The sequence below is a fragment of the Lepisosteus oculatus genome, chromosome 4 (genome assembly GCF_040954835.1).
Source record: "Lepisosteus oculatus isolate fLepOcu1 chromosome 4, fLepOcu1.hap2, whole genome shotgun sequence".
In the NCBI taxonomy this organism is placed as follows: Eukaryota; Metazoa; Chordata; class Actinopteri; order Semionotiformes; family Lepisosteidae; genus Lepisosteus; species Lepisosteus oculatus.
Window position 1 is genome coordinate 39714788 of NC_090699.1, and position 19499 is coordinate 39734286.

The following is a 19499-nucleotide window of genomic DNA, read 5'->3' on the forward strand; positions in this document are numbered from 1 at the left end:
AAGGCCTTTATTTACGAGGACCAAATAATGCATTCTGGGATTAATTCCGAGTCAGTTAGAATACTTTCTATGAGCCAGCACAAATAAATCCAAGTAAGATCAAATTCGCTGCAGAACTAAAGAGGATTTCAGCTCCCAGTTTCAGTTCATAAGGTCATTAAAAATCTCAAACCTAATTTTATTTAACAGAAATCTGATGGAGACTGGGCTTCACCAATCCCAATTGAATCATTCTATGTCTCATTTATTTTAAACAGAGCTTAGGAACTATTCATTCCTTCCAAACAAAGCCAATTTAAGAATATCTGAACACAAATTTATGTTTCACTACATCACACCTGTAGTAAAATACAATTTAAAGTGAATAAAAGTGAAACTGTGTTCACCCCAAAGTGAAGTTTCTTTTTGATAATGAGTTACACAGGTGAAGATTTAATTAAGTAGCTTGAGTTCAAACCAAGTCCAAAATGCCACCTTCTTATCCTTCAAAATTTTCCTACAGCTGATCAAATGGTTATAAAATAAAAAAAATGTGGAAGGAAGACTATTAAGAACCAGTGTAATTGTGTTCAGCCATCCATTATTATAAAACTGGTTGTTCCAGTATCCTGTAGCCAATGGCTGAAGCATATATGACATGGGGACTATATCCTGTATGGTATACCGGTCTATTGCACAGCACAGGAGGGTAGGATTGAGAGACAGATAAGCAGACCTGGAAGATTAGGAGGAAACCAGAGCATCTGATAAAATTCCTGAACCCGGCCCTATTTGTTGGTTGTTGTAACAATATTATACTTAACATGACTGTTTCTAATATAAATTCTGCTGTTACAAAGCTTACAACAGTTAATCAAAAACAGTGCATCTCAGTGTACAAGGGAAGGAATGGTCATAATGACCATGACATACTGTATAATGAGTGAGGCAACATAGGATGTTGACTTGCTAACTGTAAAAGTGAGACTCGCAAAACCAGAACACATGTAGAAGGTCAGTCTCGGCCTGATGGTTCTGAACGTGCTTAGCGGGCTGCCTTTGAAACATGCGTGACAGTTTTAACTTGATTTCCCGCAATAATTCCCAAGGAGATCAAAGCAAAATGCCATTGGAGTGACTACAAATGCTGCTAAGTCTCCTGCTCAGCTGTTCAGGGCAGGCACGGAACTGTGGCTGTAGTAGAAGTGCTTTATTCCGGGATTTACTCTGTTTTTTAAAAAAAAAAAAACAGGGACCACTTCCATCATCAACACTCCTAATATTATTGTTATGGGATTTAACTAAAACTCACAGAAGCTTGTCTCCAGCATTCACTGCACACCCAGAAGAAAACAAATGACCTCTTTGAAAAAGACAACCCAGCTGCTTGCTGCCACTAAGAATAGCCTACATGTTTCTTAATGCAATGCTCCTGCTGTTGTTTTTTTAATTTATCAACACTGGCTGTCTGATGCAATAAATCAGAGATAAACACATTGTCTGGTAGGCCTGCTATGTGACTGTGCAATGCATGCTTTCATTACCGAGACCTCTTAAGTCACGATGTGATGAGCGACAGAACACACAGCTCTTCGTGTGGATAACAAAAGTATCTAGCCTTTATGAAATGAAGAAAAAACACCCAACAAAACCAGAAAATCTGTTGATTAATTTTAATTCAGCTTTTAATTACCTACATCACATTGATTTAGCTAATTGAATTAAACATATACTGTAGCATGTTTTACAATGACAGATGCCGGGCCTTATCTTTTCCTTCCTGTTGTACTCAGTGCATTGTCATGATCATTATCTCAGCTATTACATTTTTATTCTCTCTTCAGAGAATTCTTTTATTCATTAAAATATTTCTATAAACCATGACCCTCTATTTAAATTTAGCTTGTGATAATCTTGCTGAGGGACCTTTCACCTCTGCCAGTTCTGCTACGCATATTTTTTCACGGGATAGAACAGAGAAATTTCTATTAATAAATTTGCTCCCCACCATGATGGGCATTACGTTCTGTTAACGCAGCCTTTTCCTAAGCTTATTCTAATGAATGTGAAACAGACTTTAATTAGCAGCACACAAAGCATTCCTTACTTTATTTTTAACAGTGAAGCAGCTTGCTCGCTAGGCCTTAAACACTGGCAATGGGCATCGCAAGGCAGTTTAAATAAGGCCTTGGAGATTTTATAAACCTAACCGTTCAGAGGGTAATGCTTTTAGACACTTTACTCTTTAAAAAATAACTTCTCTAAACTGCTGAAACCTGGAGAATTAATCCACAATCACTGACATTTCCATTGAATAGGTGGCATTAAAACATCATTCCACCTGACTATTTGACTATTTTTTTACTTTTCATTTGACAATGACGAATGAAATGTTAAGACCTTTTCAGTATGTATCCAGGATAATTCCCACTGAGCTACACATTCATAACATAAAATGACAGCTTTGTTTCGCTCACTTGTTCTGAAGAAGTGTGTATGACCTTTAGGGTTTTTTTCAGGTTCTGTTTAACCACTGGTTAGTGTTTGGTGCTGAAACTGTATCCCCCCCTTAATGTCAATACTAAGATGACTGTTTTCAACAAAATTACCTTCCTGACTGTGAGGATTAAGACACTGGAAAACAAACATAAGTTTGGCTTGACTGTAATTTTATAACATCTAGAATCATACACTGTTAATGCAGTGGAGATTCATTTTCTATGATAACGATTTTATTTGCAAATATAGATGTCAGAAAATTAAATCTCTCCATTGTAAAAAAAAAAGTTTGGATTACTTTCTGCATAATGAGGCAATCGGTTGCGAACATGGTTATACCGGCTGACCAAATAACAGCCCACAAGAGCTTGAGCTGGGGCCATTGTAACAACCTTTAATACCTGAAAATCTCCGTCAGAAGTCTTTTCTATTGCTCCTTTGACAAAATTCACTACCACCTGTCGGCTAATTAAATCACTCCTAGAAAAGTAAAAGGCATTTTGCTCACCAAGTGGCACAGCAATTGTAATGCATTCTGCTTTATTCTTTGATGGGTCTCCACTGGGAAGCTATTTCAAGTTTACTTGTACACGCCAAGTACAATACAGTAAATTCACGTTTAGAAACCCATTCTCCCCAGATTGTTTCTTTGCTTTTGTTACTTCTATCCTCTGAGATAGCTGGATGTACCACGATCCTAGAATTAAGACCCAATTGGGTAAGTTTGGGTTACTTTTAAGTTTCCTGTTTGGGAAAAAAAAAAGACTATCGATAAATGACGAAGGCAATCCTAGCCACTAATACCACAGAAATCCATTGCTGAGGGGAGAGGAAAAAAGTATATTTTAGTTTGTATTAAATTTTGTGTTAGCTTTTCAATTTAAAAGCTGTATCTTAAGCTCGCATTAGTAATTCTTGTGTTTGAGTGTAATCTGTCCATACCCAAGGCTTTTACAACAAGTATAGTTTATCCATCGTTCCCCATTACCTTATTTCCTCTGTAACTCGGACTCAGGATATAAGACACCGGCTCTTACTATTACACCATTCATTTACACAGTTCTGCTATACTGTATGTGTTGTTTTGTTTTAATTACTAGAAATTAAATACGGTATACTGTACGCTATACTGCATGAAGTTACTTCAGTTCTTAAATCCACTGGTTACTCCAGGAGTGTCCTACAGCAGTTGCGTATTCTGGATTGAGTTTAATGAGAAAACTGAAAACGTAAGAGATCTGGAATCAAAGGCAAAGCATCGTGGGTTCAGATATGCTGGATCCCGCTGTACATTTAAGGCAGCTTTTACTGCTCCAGGAAATTCCCAGCAGTAAAAATGGGTCTCAAGGTTCTAACTTCCAGTGACCATTTTCTTCTCAATTAACTTTATAAAAATAAATTAATAAAAATGCCACAGTTCAAAATATTACTTTTTTAATTGCTTTAATGAAGCATGTGCTTATCCCTCATTGATAGTGTTTCTTCTCCGTAAAACCAGCTTGTGTTTAGACAAAGTAAGATGATCTTTTAACCAATTGCCTCTAGCTGCCATAAAGTAAAAACCACTTTGACAAAAGATCTCAATACATTCAGTGAGTGATCACTGTCACAGTTTGGGGGGAAAAAAAAAAATCAAGCTCACCGTGACCCCAATTAACTAATTCCATAACTTTTCCTATGGGGATATTAAGAAGGTGAACGATTATGTAAACTAAAGGAGAATGAATTTCAACAATTGTAATTATAGAATACCATTTCTCGTTTTTCTGAGCAACTGAAACAGCAACTCTGATTTTTTGTACCTTGGGAGGTATTATTAAAATGCTTAATTACTTGAAAAGCTGTGGTACTAAGTTTAAAGCATAGGGTACAAACAATCTTACCACCATCCTTAAATCACACAAATATAGCTCAAAAACATTTAGTCTGGACCCACAAATATGACAGAAAAAAAGCACAACATGCTTTCTAAGAAGAAACTATTTTTCGGAACATTTTACTTCTCTCTTTGCTTCAGCAGTGAAACTTCAGCTTGTCATCTGTCCTTCATACAATCATTTTGCGTGTGCACTTTAACTGTACTGCTAAGTCTGTTTTACAAGAGACAACTGGTATAGTGATTACGGTTTTATTAGTCTAGTAAATACCATGCCTTGGTAAGTTATTTTTCACCAAAGCAAAAGGATTAAGAGCACTTGACATGTTACACAAGCAGCATATATCTAAGAGCATTCGTTGTTCTTGAGAACTTAAACTGATTTGATCTACATCATTGTGTTTCCTCAATGCTTTGATGGCAGTCTCCAGCAGTGATATTTGATGCTGACCTGGGGTTTAGATGACTCTACAACATGGAAGGCCTGATTCTGACAGAACGACAGCAAACAAGTTTTAAATGGAGATCCGTTCCCAAAGTGCTTGTTTCGTTTGCAAAACGGCTAACGCTCCTGTCATCTGCAGCTCATAAAAAGCTCATTCCTTAAAATGAAAGAATATTTCCACCTCTAAACCTTCACCGTGAATCCAGATTCGAGGCAAAAATGCTAGATGATCGCCACTTGAGCCACAGTAATTTCAAGTTCTTGAAGAGGCAAAGCAATCAAAACGCTCATTCGCCGTCACTATTTTTCAGAAAGTTAAGGAGCTACCGTAACTCTGCAAAACTCTTAAGGGCCAAGGTCAAGAACATGGTTGTAAGACTAAGCGATCCATTCCTAAATAAAGCACTTAAAGTTTTATGGTTACGTTTTGTAGTCGGGAATGTACAAGATCCTTTTTCCCCACCAGAAATTCCCAATGTGGCACAGCAGCAGTTAGCAATCGAGCAACGCGCTCGGCCGACTCCATTACCCAAAGCTCGGTCGTTGTTACATTACCTTTCCCGCGGCATTTTCTACTCAATGGCTCTGACAATGGTGTGGTATGGGGTTCAAGCTGATGTTCTGCGAAAGACCATGCAGCGAGGAAAAAAAAAACACTAAAGTTTTGTCCCTGAACGGTGCCTCCGTGCCTATCATCCAAACTCCCCAGTGACAGGTCAGAGGCAACTTCCCCAGCATGACAAGCACTCGGGGTGATATAGAGGGAGCAGGTGGGAGGAAGAGCGATGAAGGCACACAGACTCCAGCAGTGCTGTGCACAGGGAGACAAAACTTCACCACTGCTTTCCGTACTGAGCAGGGATGATTGCAATTTAAAACAACCTGGAGTATCTCTGGTTTGGCAATCCAAACACCACCCTGATGAATCTTTGGCAGCGACACAGACCAGAACCTCTTAATTGCCAAAATTTCTAACAAAATTAAATGTGTACATTAGTGCAGATCATAAAGCTAAATTTTAATCGCTTTAACTTTAAGGAAATAGAAGAATGCAAATCCTCAGATTTAAAGTCCAATTAACAGTAGGAAATGTAAAATTATATTTCTTACAGGGAAATAATTTATAAGTATGACCATTCATTAACAATACAAACAAGATTATGAAATTAAAATGTGTTAAGTAGAAAATATTGTGTTTATATGCTTAAAATCGGACTGTAAAATGAAAAAGTGGAAATCTACATTTGGATAAAAGTTTTAAAACTTTGGTTTTTACTCTGTATGTTAAAGCACTTATTAGCAGGATGCTTAATTTTAAAAGTAATCTTCATAACAACAAGCACAGAAAAAAAATATTTCCAAAGAAAAGCAAACAATGTGAAAACTATAACCAGGTCGCCAACAGAAGTATTAACATAAATCATTGTTTAAAGTGAAATACTGCAAAAATTATTCTTCCTTTGGCTTTATTGGATATTCTACACACAAAATATGAGAATCTCTGGATTAAAAAATAAAATTTCCTTGTAGTTTTATTCATAAGCATTAATCTATGTGTGGCAATGTACGAAAGATACTTTAAACTGGAACCCCTAAAGGTTTAACAATGTGCTTCATACACTTCTGAGTCAAAAGTAACTAAAAAAACTTCAACAAAAAGTGTAAGAAAGTAAGAATTTGGAAAATTGCAATTTGTGCCTCTTGCAGATTGTCACATAAAACGGAATCATTTAATTGCCTTAAAAGGTATAAAGTAAAATATTGTTAGCAGATATATTAGACATAAAATAATGTCAAGGTCTTGCTAAGACTTCATCATTATTAGAACTAATTCCTTTACTAATATACAGTTGTAAATATGTTAAATAATACAACATTTATTATTACATACTAAATAATTTAACAAATTGCTAATTATGTGCAGCAAATATTTCAGATCAAATGGACTTTAATTCTGAATGTTAGAAATGAAGACAAAGATGAAGATAAATGCTCATTTATCTGGAAGAAAAGGCTGTGTGTTTGGTCTATTATAGTATCAGAGCTTTTCTCAATTTGTATTTTGGAAACGGCAGCAAATCTCAAATATTATATTATTAAACATTAAATTTACACATAAAACTTCACCTAAATCAGAGATGTTTATAGGAAATATAAGCCAATTCAAAAACATCTTAAATTGTTCAAAAAAGCATTTCACTCAGTATCTGGGGGAAAAAAGTAAAACTATTCAAATGACAGATTATGCAAATATGTAAATTGTTTTTGTTTAAATATATTATCTGACACACTTCAACGACTGGATCACTCCTTCACCTCATTTTCAACAATATTAATGACAAACATCAAACAAGACAACCTAATAGCCAACTGGGACCACTAGGAACAAAAAGCAGCTGGGATTTGGTTTTCTCAGAGTTAGTTCCTTTGATTCCGGTCCTGGTATACTCAAATTGTGTTTATTTTGTTCAGGATATCCTACATGAAAAAAGTAATTGCCTTACTTATCAAGGTCAGTTTGAGCATTTCCAGGTCTTGCAGAACGTTTCAAACATCCCAAATTTGAAAGTACTGACTACTGAAAAAAAAAACTATTTAACCCCCTCACCGATGTTTGCTCATAACCTTTTGGCAATCTGTATATCTGGAACATGAACTTGGAAAGAACTGCAAAAGACAAAGCTGTAACCCTCTGGACATTAGCAGCTCTCTACTTTTTCTCTGCTGTGTAAGTTACTTTTTAAAAGTAACTTACATTTCTTTCTTTAGAGATAGATGATCTACAAAATGAAGCTTAAAAGTCTTAAATTAACAAAATTCCTTGTGACCCTTATTTAGATAGGACAATTTTATTGTCAACTTTTCCTTTGGCATAATTACTAAAATAAAATAAGAATATTGTAGATGCAAAAAAAGAGATGACCATCATGTAATCTAGGGTAATTTTTGTCTTATAAATAATACTACTGGAATTAAGTAGATCCCTTAATCTTATTTGGTAACACACGTGTTTACAAATCCACAATATTCACACACTGCATTTATGAAATCTGAAATGTAATGCTCAATAAAACTTTCAAATAAAAAAAATGCTACATCATATTATAAAATGACCAAAAATTATTAACAAAAATTAGATGGTCTACTACTGCAAGGATGTGCGATTTAGGGACGATTCAATTACCTAAAAAAAATCAATACCACAACTTGTGACAACAATGTACATGCCTTAGTCATGGAAAAGGATAAAACTAATCTTAAATTTGTGGAGGATTATGATCATGATTATGATAAATTGTCAATGGGATTTTATTAATCCGTTCAATAAATTGCAAAAACAGAAATTCATTACACTATTTCTCTACTGATTAGAAACTAAAATGTATTCTTTATGAAAATGAAAAAGTTTTTCAATAAATTACAAACCACAAAGAAATCTGAACACAAGCAAATTAAATTACTTCCAAGTATATGATACAATCAATAAAATGCTAAAAGTTACATTTAAGTTGTAAGGCTTCATATTTGCCTGCATCACTACAATGGATTTGACAGAATCATAACTAGCCGAATTATTCATTTCTGGTCTCAGATTGTAAGAAGATTAAAAGCTCAATTTCCTTCATTTTTTCAGTTAAAACATTTACTGAAGGTAATATAATCCATCAAGAGAGAAAACTCAATGTTCCGTTTTAGAACATTTAATTTAGCAAAAATATAGCAAATTTTGCACCGAAGAAATAAAGCTTCGAAAGAGGTCCTCTAAAACTTTGCACATGATCAGAATATGTTAATGTACTGAGAGACGTTTTTAAAAAACTACTCAGACAAATATAAAACGTTGCCTTTCCAGACGAAATAATAACTGTGCAATTTAGCAAATCGGAAACTAACACAATAGCCTAATAATTCTCCATATTTGCATGTTCTTGGTTGAATATATCACCATTTTACAGGCTTTGCAGCCTGTAATTTGTCTTTATGGAGAGATAAACTGAACTCTACTGCTAAGCATCCCATTACAATAGTAGAAATATTCTACTTACTACTTACTACTTACTCCAATCAAAGCTCTACAAAGTAGCTACCTGCAGTTTTTGTGCATTTAAATATAAATACTAATTTAATACAAATATTGATTACAAAATACTACTCTGCATTAAATAAATCTAGACTTATTCTCTTAGCTAGCTAACCTAAATTACTCAAAACATTTTCACATTAACAGATTAAATTCTGCACAGGATGCTAAAAAAGGATGAAGTTAAAAACTGCTTGACTAAACATATTACTTCCTATCTAGCATATGAAATATTGGCTTATACTGTATAATTTACTCTTCGTTTGCATGTCTTCCAGTGTGTCATACACAATTTTAAACCTTTAACATAATCCTCATTCCTTAAAATGAGAACTAGAACTAATCAACAGTGATTTCAAGAGACATAGAACTACCTGGACACTGTAAGTTAAGGTGTAATTTCGGGCTACACGGCACATCACTCAAACTTGTCTCAAACTAATTACAATTTAAGACATTGCTATTCTCGAGTGGCACAACTTGAATATTTAATTTTTCTTACCTCTGGACTTGACTGGAGAGGCCTGTGGCCCCTGAAACTTCCTTGGAACCACGACTGGGCGCTTTTGTTGCCCCATTCCTGAAACCTTGGTAGCGAGCTTCAAAACCACTTTCCCGTGTCTGTTTCATGGCAGATATGGAGTTTTGTCCACCTTTCCCACCCCTGACCCCCCCCTTACACAGAGCTTTCTCCTACACAACAAAGGCCAAACTAAGATCCTGGGGAAAAAAAAGTTTATCTTGTATTAAAGTAACAGTGCAGTAGCCTGTGGCAGCACTTCTCTGCTCTTGATAAGCTCAGCAAACTTCTCCAGTTTTGGATCAGGAATATCAGCAACTGCCACCAACACCACCACCCCCTCCCCCCTCCTTTCTCCAATTAAAAAAAAAGAAGGCCAGAAGAAACGCTCTTTAGGAGAAGCGACACTGGACTGGATGAAGATTTAAAGGAAATGACAGGAAGCAAGTTGAAAGCCACTTAGCCAATAGGAGCCCCAAGCCCACACACTGAGTGGAGAGCCCCGCTTCCTATCAGTCTTCCTCAGTGAGGCACAGGGGAGTCCAAGCGTGAGGAATGCCATTAGTCACTCAGGAGGTGCTGGATCAATTTAGCAGCTGTATCACTTGGAGCTCGTCCCTGGACTGAGAGCAGGGTCAGATTATTGACACTTTGTGGTGGCCGTTTGTCTGAGGTGACACATCTGTGTGCCGAAAGCTAGAATGCATTAAATAAATCATTCACTGGGAAGAATAACCATTCAAAATGAAAGTGCTGTTCTTCATCAAGCACCGTCAGTCGCACTTTTACTAGAGAGCAAACCACAGAAGTGCTGGATCGTAAATTAATTTCTGTATTATCTGGCACTGAAAACCACGATGATTTCCAATAACACTAAATGTATGACAGAGTCATAATAGCGCTTTGCAATACAGCTAAACCGCAAAGAAAACATGACCAAATTAAATTACTTCCAACCATACGACACAACACTAAAGAAATCTTGTATTTTCTTGACAGCTGACAATTGTTTTCAGCAATGCAAGACATGTATTCATATAAAACATGAAGTATTAATGACAAAAGCATCATCCAAAGTGCTTCAGTTTTCCTGGAGAAAAAGTAAATACACAGTTTAGAACTTTTTTTTACGGGAAGACCCTTTCTTACAAGGATGTGCAAAACATGGATTTCATATTCATTACAGAAGTGACCATCAATCTTTCTGACGGGTATCACTACATCAAATGTTTCACAGACATGGTCCTTTCCAGCTAGAATGGTAGGCTTATATCCAAGTAATCATAGCTGGGCCTCTGAAATCCATACAGTGAGCACACGATAGATCCAGAAATTTTTATGACATTATCTATACTTGAGAGGCATTTAAAATGCAACAGATTAGTATTTGAAACCATCAACATCTGCTGCGTTTTTAAAGCGTCTCAGTATAATAAGTAAAATATCAACAGGTCAACGGGTGACCCACCCCCTTTGAAAAAAATGAGATTAACATTGTAACATCTGCCTAACTTTCAAATTAAAAAAATCATTCAAAACGATAAAGGAATTGCTTTAATTAAACTGCAAATAGGCAAACTGCAAATAGACTGTTTATTTTTCACAAAGGTCCAGTACATAAAACCTTAGTTCCACGATTGTGTCCTTCAATGGCAAAGATCATGATGTATAACAAAGCAAATAGGGATTTTCCCTTGCTTTTACTTTTTAGTGTACAAATTCCCATCAGTGGCAGTAATTTCTATTAATGTAAGATGCTGAAAAGCCAAAATGTTGCAGTAAGAGCTCTAAAGCCAATTAATTAATCAGCAATTTCAAATATCTGCCCATGGGCCAGTTAGTGTTATCCTATACCTACACACCTTCTGCCTTCTGTAACTCTCTTGCCATGTTAGATTATTTTCCTGCCACTTTGAAAGTATGTCTAACATCTTCACAACAGGAATTTTTAAAGTTGTTGCCATTCTGCTTTTAAGAAAAACTGTTGGTTATGAGTATCAATAACCCAAAAGGGGTACTTGAGATTCTTTAAAAAAAAATTTAAAAGTATGAAAGTAAAAAGTAAAAAAAGTATGAAATCAATCATAAAGGAGCAAGCCTGAACAGTAACTGCAACTGCTTTCACAACAAAAAATGAATGTGCACGCTGTAATTAATGACCATCACACTTTTTCTGGATCCGTAAAAAAACGTGCACTAAAAAGCACTCTAAAACAGTTCCCATTTTTTTAAATAGAAAGCTGAAATATAATTCCTAGTAAATCTCTGTAGCACATACGTTACATTATAGTCCTAATCCAGAAAGCAAATTGAAAAACTATTCAGTTCCAAACAGAAACAAAAGGATTATGAAAAGATGACACAATTGGAATAGGAACTAAATACTTGGGAGAAAACTCGGAAGAATGAAACAAGTGAATTTTATTATTAACCGGCTTCATTCCACGTGTAGGGTAAGTCAAAAAGCAAAAAATCTTCAGTCAGGCAAAGCCAATTACTGTAATAATTTCAGCCTTTCTTCACATCATCTGTTTTAATGACAGATGGAAAAGTTCATGGAACATACCTGGCAAATTCCTTCCATCTCTGGGGGCACAGGCTGCTGTCGACAACCATGATCTCTACAAGCTTATGTACAGAGCACAAGATCGCAGTCCTGAATAACAAAACTGATTTTCTTTTGGCCCAATGTAGAACTGGAGTAACAAGTAGTGTCATGGCACAGTGAAAAGCAGAAAGGAACAGATTTTATTGTGGGCACCAAGTACACATGGTTTGAAATTTCATTCAGCTTGAGAGCAAAACTCTTACAAAAAAAAATCTATTTTTTTCTTCATAATTTCTTGAAAATCCCATTGGATATCCTTCTGACAAAAGTGCTACACGAGCACATAAAAATGGACAGAGTCCAAAATCTCAGTTTAAAAAGTATTTCCAAACTAACTACAGCTCCTTTATGCAGATATAAGATTAAGCCCTTGTTTTATCACATTTGCTCATGCATTTGTCATTTTTCCTCTACATTTACAAATTAACCATCTGGATTTGTTCACTCAAGGAAATGAAAACTGTGGGGCTGAGAATTTTTCTCTTATTATTCAGCAGTAATATCCAAAGTGTAATTTAAAGCAATGTTTTCCTAACTAAGGAAATTAACAGAAGACTGATGATTTCACGGTACATAAATATATTCCCGTTAAGCCTCTGCCAGCACAACATATACTGTACTACAGATGACTTTGTTAATAAAATGGCTCTCTTTGCATTAGTCTTTCTCTGAAAAACTGCACTTTACAGCTGTTCATATCAGTCACAATTAGAATTTTCAAAATAAAAAGGGATGTTTCTTTTCCAAATGACTACAGCAAGCTTTTGGGAATCACTTTAATATACAGTAATATTGAAATAATACAACAGAAAGAGACTGTAGATTGTTTCTACTTTATAATGCAAGTTAAGATACTAAATATTACAGAACTGGGACTTTGAAGAGAAAATTAAGAATTGTGTACTTATGTGTTTTGTTGGTGAATTTTCACCAAAGGCTAGAGTGTCATCCCAAAAACAAACCACCTGTCCTTTCCGCCATAAATGATAAAAAATGAACTAGAGCTATATTCCTCATTTTAATTCATACTCTGAATTACTAATTGTTGCATGTTTCTTAGTCATATCTGTGAAATTTGACATTAAGATGATTGTGATGAATGCTAAGAACAGTTTCACAGAGCACATGGAGCAGGCTGCTAGCTCTTAAAAATACCCAGTTCCCGCTTTTCCTTTCAAAAAGCAATACGCCAGACAGAATGAGGTACAGTATTTTGCCTCAACATGAGCTCAGATATTGAAAGGGCTACAGCATTTTCCCTTCTCTCATTTTACATTTATCGATGATTAGATTATAGTGCTTTGAGAGACTGGTCCTTGCATTGTCTCTATCCTGATTAATAAAATGTTTCTTTTATATACAGTAGGAACCTCAAAGGTTAATGGTAGTAATGAAAAGGGAACTTAACCTGAATATCCCATTTGTGAATATATGAAAATGTTACTCGCATAAAAGGAAGTACAAAAACATAAGAATTGTCACCATAAATGCAGAATATGAAAAATGTTAATAACCCCCCCCAAGTGTGTTTTTTCTCTATAAGTAAAATGTGAACTTTAGATAGCTCGGTAGGAATTCACAAATCTTTGCCACTCTGATGCTGAATTCCTTCCCTTGGCTAACAGTGCAGGTCCTACAGCGTGCAATACACATGACTCCAACCATAATAAAACTGGATTATAAAAAGAATGAACTCAAAGCCGCAACACACAACATTGGTTGTAAATGTCTTTGCCAAGCAAGAACAGCCAACAGGATTACACACACACACAAAATGACAAGGTCAAGTTGCAGCATAACAAATGTGAAAGCATTTCATTATGCATTCCATTTACACTTTGTTCAGTACCAGTGAAGAGGGGGATGGTATATCTAACCATTTTAAGAAGCAGTATCCTCCAGCCACTCCTGATATTTCACTGTAGCACATCCTGCTATACATGCAACACCGATAAAGAAGACACGAGAAATAAAATGACACACCAGATGATGGTATTTGCTTTAATCATTCATCTCCCATTCTTAGACTGGACAAACTAGAGAACTAGCAATGACAGCAGTAAGATTATGAAGGCAGTAGAAATATATGAGGCACAGAGCACGTTCTTTCCTCCTCAGGAACTGAGCATTGATTTCATAAGGTTTGTGAGACCATTTTTCATTCCAGTTTATTTACCATCTGCGATTTACCACACAGTGGCAAGTGCCCAGTAAGTGCACCTGATTTTTTAAATCCTTAAATTACTCTATACCTATCCAAGAGAGCTGCCAGTTGCTCCACTCACCCCATCTCTGTACCTCCTGCAAACGGCACAGGGAGGAAGGGGTAATTGCACACACTACTCCACTATGCCCACTGTCGTATCCAGTAGCTACAGATGCTGCTCGCCCTGACCAGAGTCCCAGCCAGCTCAATCTTGCACTGCTGTACTTCAAGTTAAGACAGTGGTGGGTGACTCAAGTCCACCCAAAAAGCATGAGCTCAGTTTGGAAGTCCTGGCCACTGGCACCTTAATGATGTACATCTGTGAGAAAAAAGTTTGTGAACCCTTTGGAATTATCTGGATTTCAGCATGAATGGCTCCTAAAATGTCATCTGATCATGTAAGTCATAATAATAAATAAAGACAGAAGAAGAGTTGCTGAAGCTCATAAGACTGGAAAGGGTTACAAAAGGAATTCTAAAGACTTGGGCCTCCCCTCAGTCCACAGTCAGGCAGATAGTTTACAAATGGAAGAAATTCAGCACCACTGCTACTCTCCCTAGTTACAACATATAAAGGTTCACATACTTTTTCCATCAATGACCTTGACTGTATAAACCATTTGTTCGAAAGATGTTGTGTGTGTTGTTTGTTAAATAAGACTGTCTTTATTTATTATTATGACTTAGATGAAGATCAGATCACATTTTAGGAGCCATTCATGCAGCAATCCAGATAATTCCAGCAGTGTCTGGACTACAGGCCTCAATGTGCTCTCTGAACAAATCTGGGATGCATTGTAAGGGGGCCATCTTGCATGCAGCAAGGAAACATGCTTCATTCAGATAAAGATAAAGAACAGAAGCAGCCTTGTGCAGGAGCATGACACTATAATTCAGATGTTGCATTCGTAACTGCAACATCTCGGGTACTGGTTTGTATAGCATGTAAAAAAAAAATACACCTTCATCTTAAAATTTAAAACGCAATGTAATTTAACAAGGGCATCTTAACGCAGGTAATAGCTATAGCATTTAGCAAAAAAAAAAATCCCTAATATTTTATAAACTACCACCATGGCAGTTACTCTTTCCAAATAAAAAGTTTTATTTTTTTACGCAAAATGTTAGGGCAATGACCTTCTATGTTTCATGAGAACCAGTCCAGATTTAAAACTGAAAGGGAAAGAAGACTGGAATAGCAACTGAAACCTGGAAATAGAGCCGAGAAACATTGGTTTCAACATTCTTCAAACAAGGGCTTCATTTACGGAGTCAGGCTTTTAAAAGTATACAAACTTGACCACCTCCATGGAATTTGGAGTAGCTTCATAAAATAGACAGATGCTTAAATATATATTTAACTTTCGCTCACATCATATTAGCCTTCTAGAAATAGGCACACCCCCAGTAAAAAAGAAGAGACATAAATCAAGTCACTACAGGAATGGGACTTTTATGGGAAACTAAGGAGCTGCAACTGTTCCTTCCAAGACAGGCCACATAGCTGACAAGTTGATTGGTTCTCTGACGCACAAGATGAAGATCCCTAGACTGTAAATTACTGCCTTAAACAGACTTTTTTCCTGCTTTCACACTTGACCACTTCCATCAATTGTTTTGTAGATTGGCCAAAGGAGAGATCGTCACACAAGGACAGAAGAGGACACTGTTTACCAGAAGGAAGCAGAACACACCTGTTGGACAACAAATTACATTAGTTGCAGTTCAGGAGAAATCCAGACAGATTTATGTGTGGTTAAGATTTCCTCACCCACCCAAATGGTCAGATTATCTGCACCTCTGGTGCAGGAAACTAGAACTCAATAAACTTAGTGATCAAAGTGAAATAAATAGAAAATTACAAGTAGAGAGCAATAAGCCTCATAAAGCAGAATAACAATTTTGTTTTTCATTCAAGTCTTACACAGACAGTCTTTACCCATGGATGCCAAAATACGTTTTTCTTTCTTTCTTGGTTGGCATTCTGAATGGCCCAATCTCCAAATTTCCAATGAAATCACATCATCAAGACTGGTGCCTGCAATCTTCTGGAAATAGGTATTCTCCTCTTACACAAAGCAAGATGCATCTGCAACAATATATCTATATATATACAATGGTGGTATATTATCACCATCACATTCTCTCTTCCATTAAGAACATTGACATAATTTTGGTAGTAAACATTTTATTACACCAATTGTTTGGCAAAAATATACAGAACACAAGCACTATACTGCACATTCCTCAGGATAAAGCAGAGTACTTGTGGGAAGAACAAGGAAGTCAAAAGCTCAGACCCATCTTTGTTTTTCCAGTGAGTCACGAGTGACCTTTAAATCCCCACAAAACATAAAAATACCAGCTCATGACTAATTGCCAGCTTTGTCCTTCATTCTTAATACCTGCAAACGAGCTTGTTATTTTTAACTCTGAATAAATGCATTGAAATTAGATTTAAGTGCTTTCCTCACTTATGAGTCTGAGCATTTGTTAACATTAACAGAGGCGTTAGCTATTCTGAAATTGTGAGAAAGAGAGCTTGTGTTATCTGAAGTAGAAGGATAACTTTACCAAATGCGGGCCACAGTTCCCTCACTGTGGGCGGTTTTTGAGACCTGCTACTTAAGTGTCTTTCCTCCTGCCTGTTCTTACAGCACAGGAGGTTAAGCCAGTGAAAAGGTCAAGCTACACCCAGGCTGTAAATGCGGAGAAAGGGAAAAAATAAAATCTCTTTTCCAGAGCATGTCCTAGTACTGTATTTACACAATTCAACTGCTGTGTTTGTGGCTTTCTAAGCATCTCTGTTTTATCATACACATTGCTAATATATGCTGTCCAAAACTGAAAAACTAAAGTATATTAACAGTTGCACAAATTCTTTATCTTAATGGTTTGAAGTCTAGATATCAGTTTAAACTGTAGGCTGTGAGTAAAATACAATCAAAATATGCATACGCATTTAAGCGACAGACTTCAGAATGGTTTCATCTGTCCCTGCATTTTTTAAACTGGGTTATCTAATAAAGGGTCACAGGAGAACCAGAACCTATCCCAGCAAGCAACGGGTACAAGGCAGGGCACACCCTGGACGGGAAACACACACCCGGGACAGTGGGAATGAAACCCATATGAACATACAAACTCCTTGCAGACACTACCCCAGGAACTGAACCCATGGCCCCAACACTGTGTTAACCACAATGCCACCCCAACATTCACAGGGATGTTAAAAAATGCGTCCCTTTGTTGCCCATGAAGTACAAAGTAAATGTGAGGAGTTATAAGTACTAACCAAACTTATTCACTGTATCATGTTAAGAACTATTATTTTTCAACGTTTCTTCTAATAAAGCTTTGTTTGAAAGCCCCCAGAAAGGAAGCTGTGAGTGGCCATTTCCAGACCATGCTCTCAAGCACAGTAGAGCGTCACCATATCGATGCAGGAGAAGCACTCCTTCTGAATGTGGATATCATCAATAGCACCATAACTTGCAGGACCATCCCCGACCACTCCCTCAAAGACAACCTGCAGAGAACATTACCAGGCACTCCATTACTCTACAAATGGCACGAGCATGGGAGCCCAATTCACTGCTACCCTGGTATTCATTCATCTTCAAGTGTGTTACAGAGCATACTCACGTCAAGCAAAGAAGAAAAATCCTGCAATTTATAAACTGTTCAACACAACACTTTTTGCTGTGAGCATCAAAACAACAAATTTACACCAAGTTTTTCCCAATTTAAGCACACAAAACCTGCAGGCTTCGAGGCTGAAAGCATTCAGGGATATCAAATTCACTGTAGTAGTTCAAGTAGGTACAGTAGCTGCATCACTATGCATAGGCTACAAAGGAACAAGTAGAGGTTGAAAACGATTTTCTTCTCTCCCTCACACCTGAACAAGGCTCCACAGCCGAAATGTTGCGTTTCTTCTCTTTTCGGCATGGAATAAACCTTTACTTGTTCAAATTCACAATGATCAAGTTAAAAGACGCAAAGTGTTAACAAACAGTCGTTAAACAATTATATTCATATGTCAAGTGTATGGGCATAAATACACTGGGCACACTCTAAAGGCAAGCTTCCAAATTCTTAAGTAAATTAATGTCCTGTTTCATTTCCTTCAGCTCAGCTGCAATTTGCTATTTAGCTCCACCTAGTGGTAGAGTTGGACATGACAATGTGGACACAAAGAATCAGGGTTAACTGAAATCGGCACCTTTCTGCTTCTGTAGGCCTGTATGCATGCTTTTGCCAAACAAAACTCATATACTGTACTGCTTCATTCCATGTGAACTCACAGTTAGTGCTACATATAAATGAATCATGATTAACTCATTCAAAGGAAATCTCAGTATAACACGTCTTTTTGGTAATCTGTAAGACTTTGAGGTAGGCACAACATTACATACTGTGAACTAATAGAAAAAAAATTAATGGTACTCAAATCACTCCCTTTAAAAGTGCATTATTTTTTAGAATGTGTAGGATTTATCCATGCAGATTAAAGGACATAATTAATTTGAAATACTATGTGAACAATACGTAGGTGTACAATGGAAACGATGGAAGAGTTTATGTAAAATGACTGTAGAATTACAGACATGCAGCATAAACTTATACTAAAAATACAACTGTGAAGCCGATAAATAGTCACCTGGTAAGCATCACAGCTCCCTGGCACAAATGTTAATACTTCTGCAACTCCATTGTTTTCCATGGTTCCCTTTTGCTATCCAAATGATTTCAGTTCAGAGCCTGTACATTTTAGGTCTGTTTTGTTTCTTGCAATTTCCTGAATCCAAGACAAATTAGAACAATATAAAAACATAAATTGAGGGCAAAACAAGAAGAAACAAACCTTGCAAAAAATACCTCTGTCCAGGAACACACAGAAGAACCATGTAGTTTGTATTTCTCCCTGTAAGATGACATGCCATTGCATACATTTTAGTTTTACTTTTCTCTGTTCATAAGGCAAAGCAATAAAATATTAAAAATCCTCAAAAGAACTGACAGATTCAACCTAGCGTATTTCTTCAGAATGAACGGAGAAGCATGAACCAGAGAACAAAAGTGGAAAAGTATCTTAAACTAGGAATATAAGGCAAATCTTTACCCAAAGAGTTGTAGGAGTTTGGAACTAGCTTCGTTAAAGCCAACACCCTGGCTTCCTTCAAGAAACTGCCACATGAGATCCTTGGATCAATTAGTAACCAACTTTAACTAACTTTAACTAGATGTGCCAAAAGCCCCCTTTTGTTTGTGAACTCTGTAGA

The 19499-nt window shown here is 36.5% G+C and overlaps 1 protein-coding gene across 6 annotated transcripts in view; it reads right to left on the reverse strand.

Annotated features, from left to right (window-relative positions):
- The window catches only part of rbm20 (RNA binding motif protein 20), a 92828-nt gene that overhangs the window by 71380 nt on the left and 1949 nt on the right, over positions 1-19499 (reverse strand). For 3 of the 6 annotated variants that reach the window (XM_069189209.1, XM_069189210.1, XM_069189208.1), the window contains one exon: positions 18878-19015. In XM_069189209.1, coding sequence (XP_069045310.1) covers positions 18878-18888 — 11 coding nt within the window. In that variant the 5' untranslated portion in view covers positions 18889-19015. Of the gene's footprint in view, positions 1-5354; positions 5500-9382; positions 9858-18877; positions 19016-19095; positions 19116-19499 lie in introns of those variants that run through there. The other 3 variants (XM_069189211.1, XM_069189206.1, XM_069189207.1) reach the window with 3 other exon arrangements.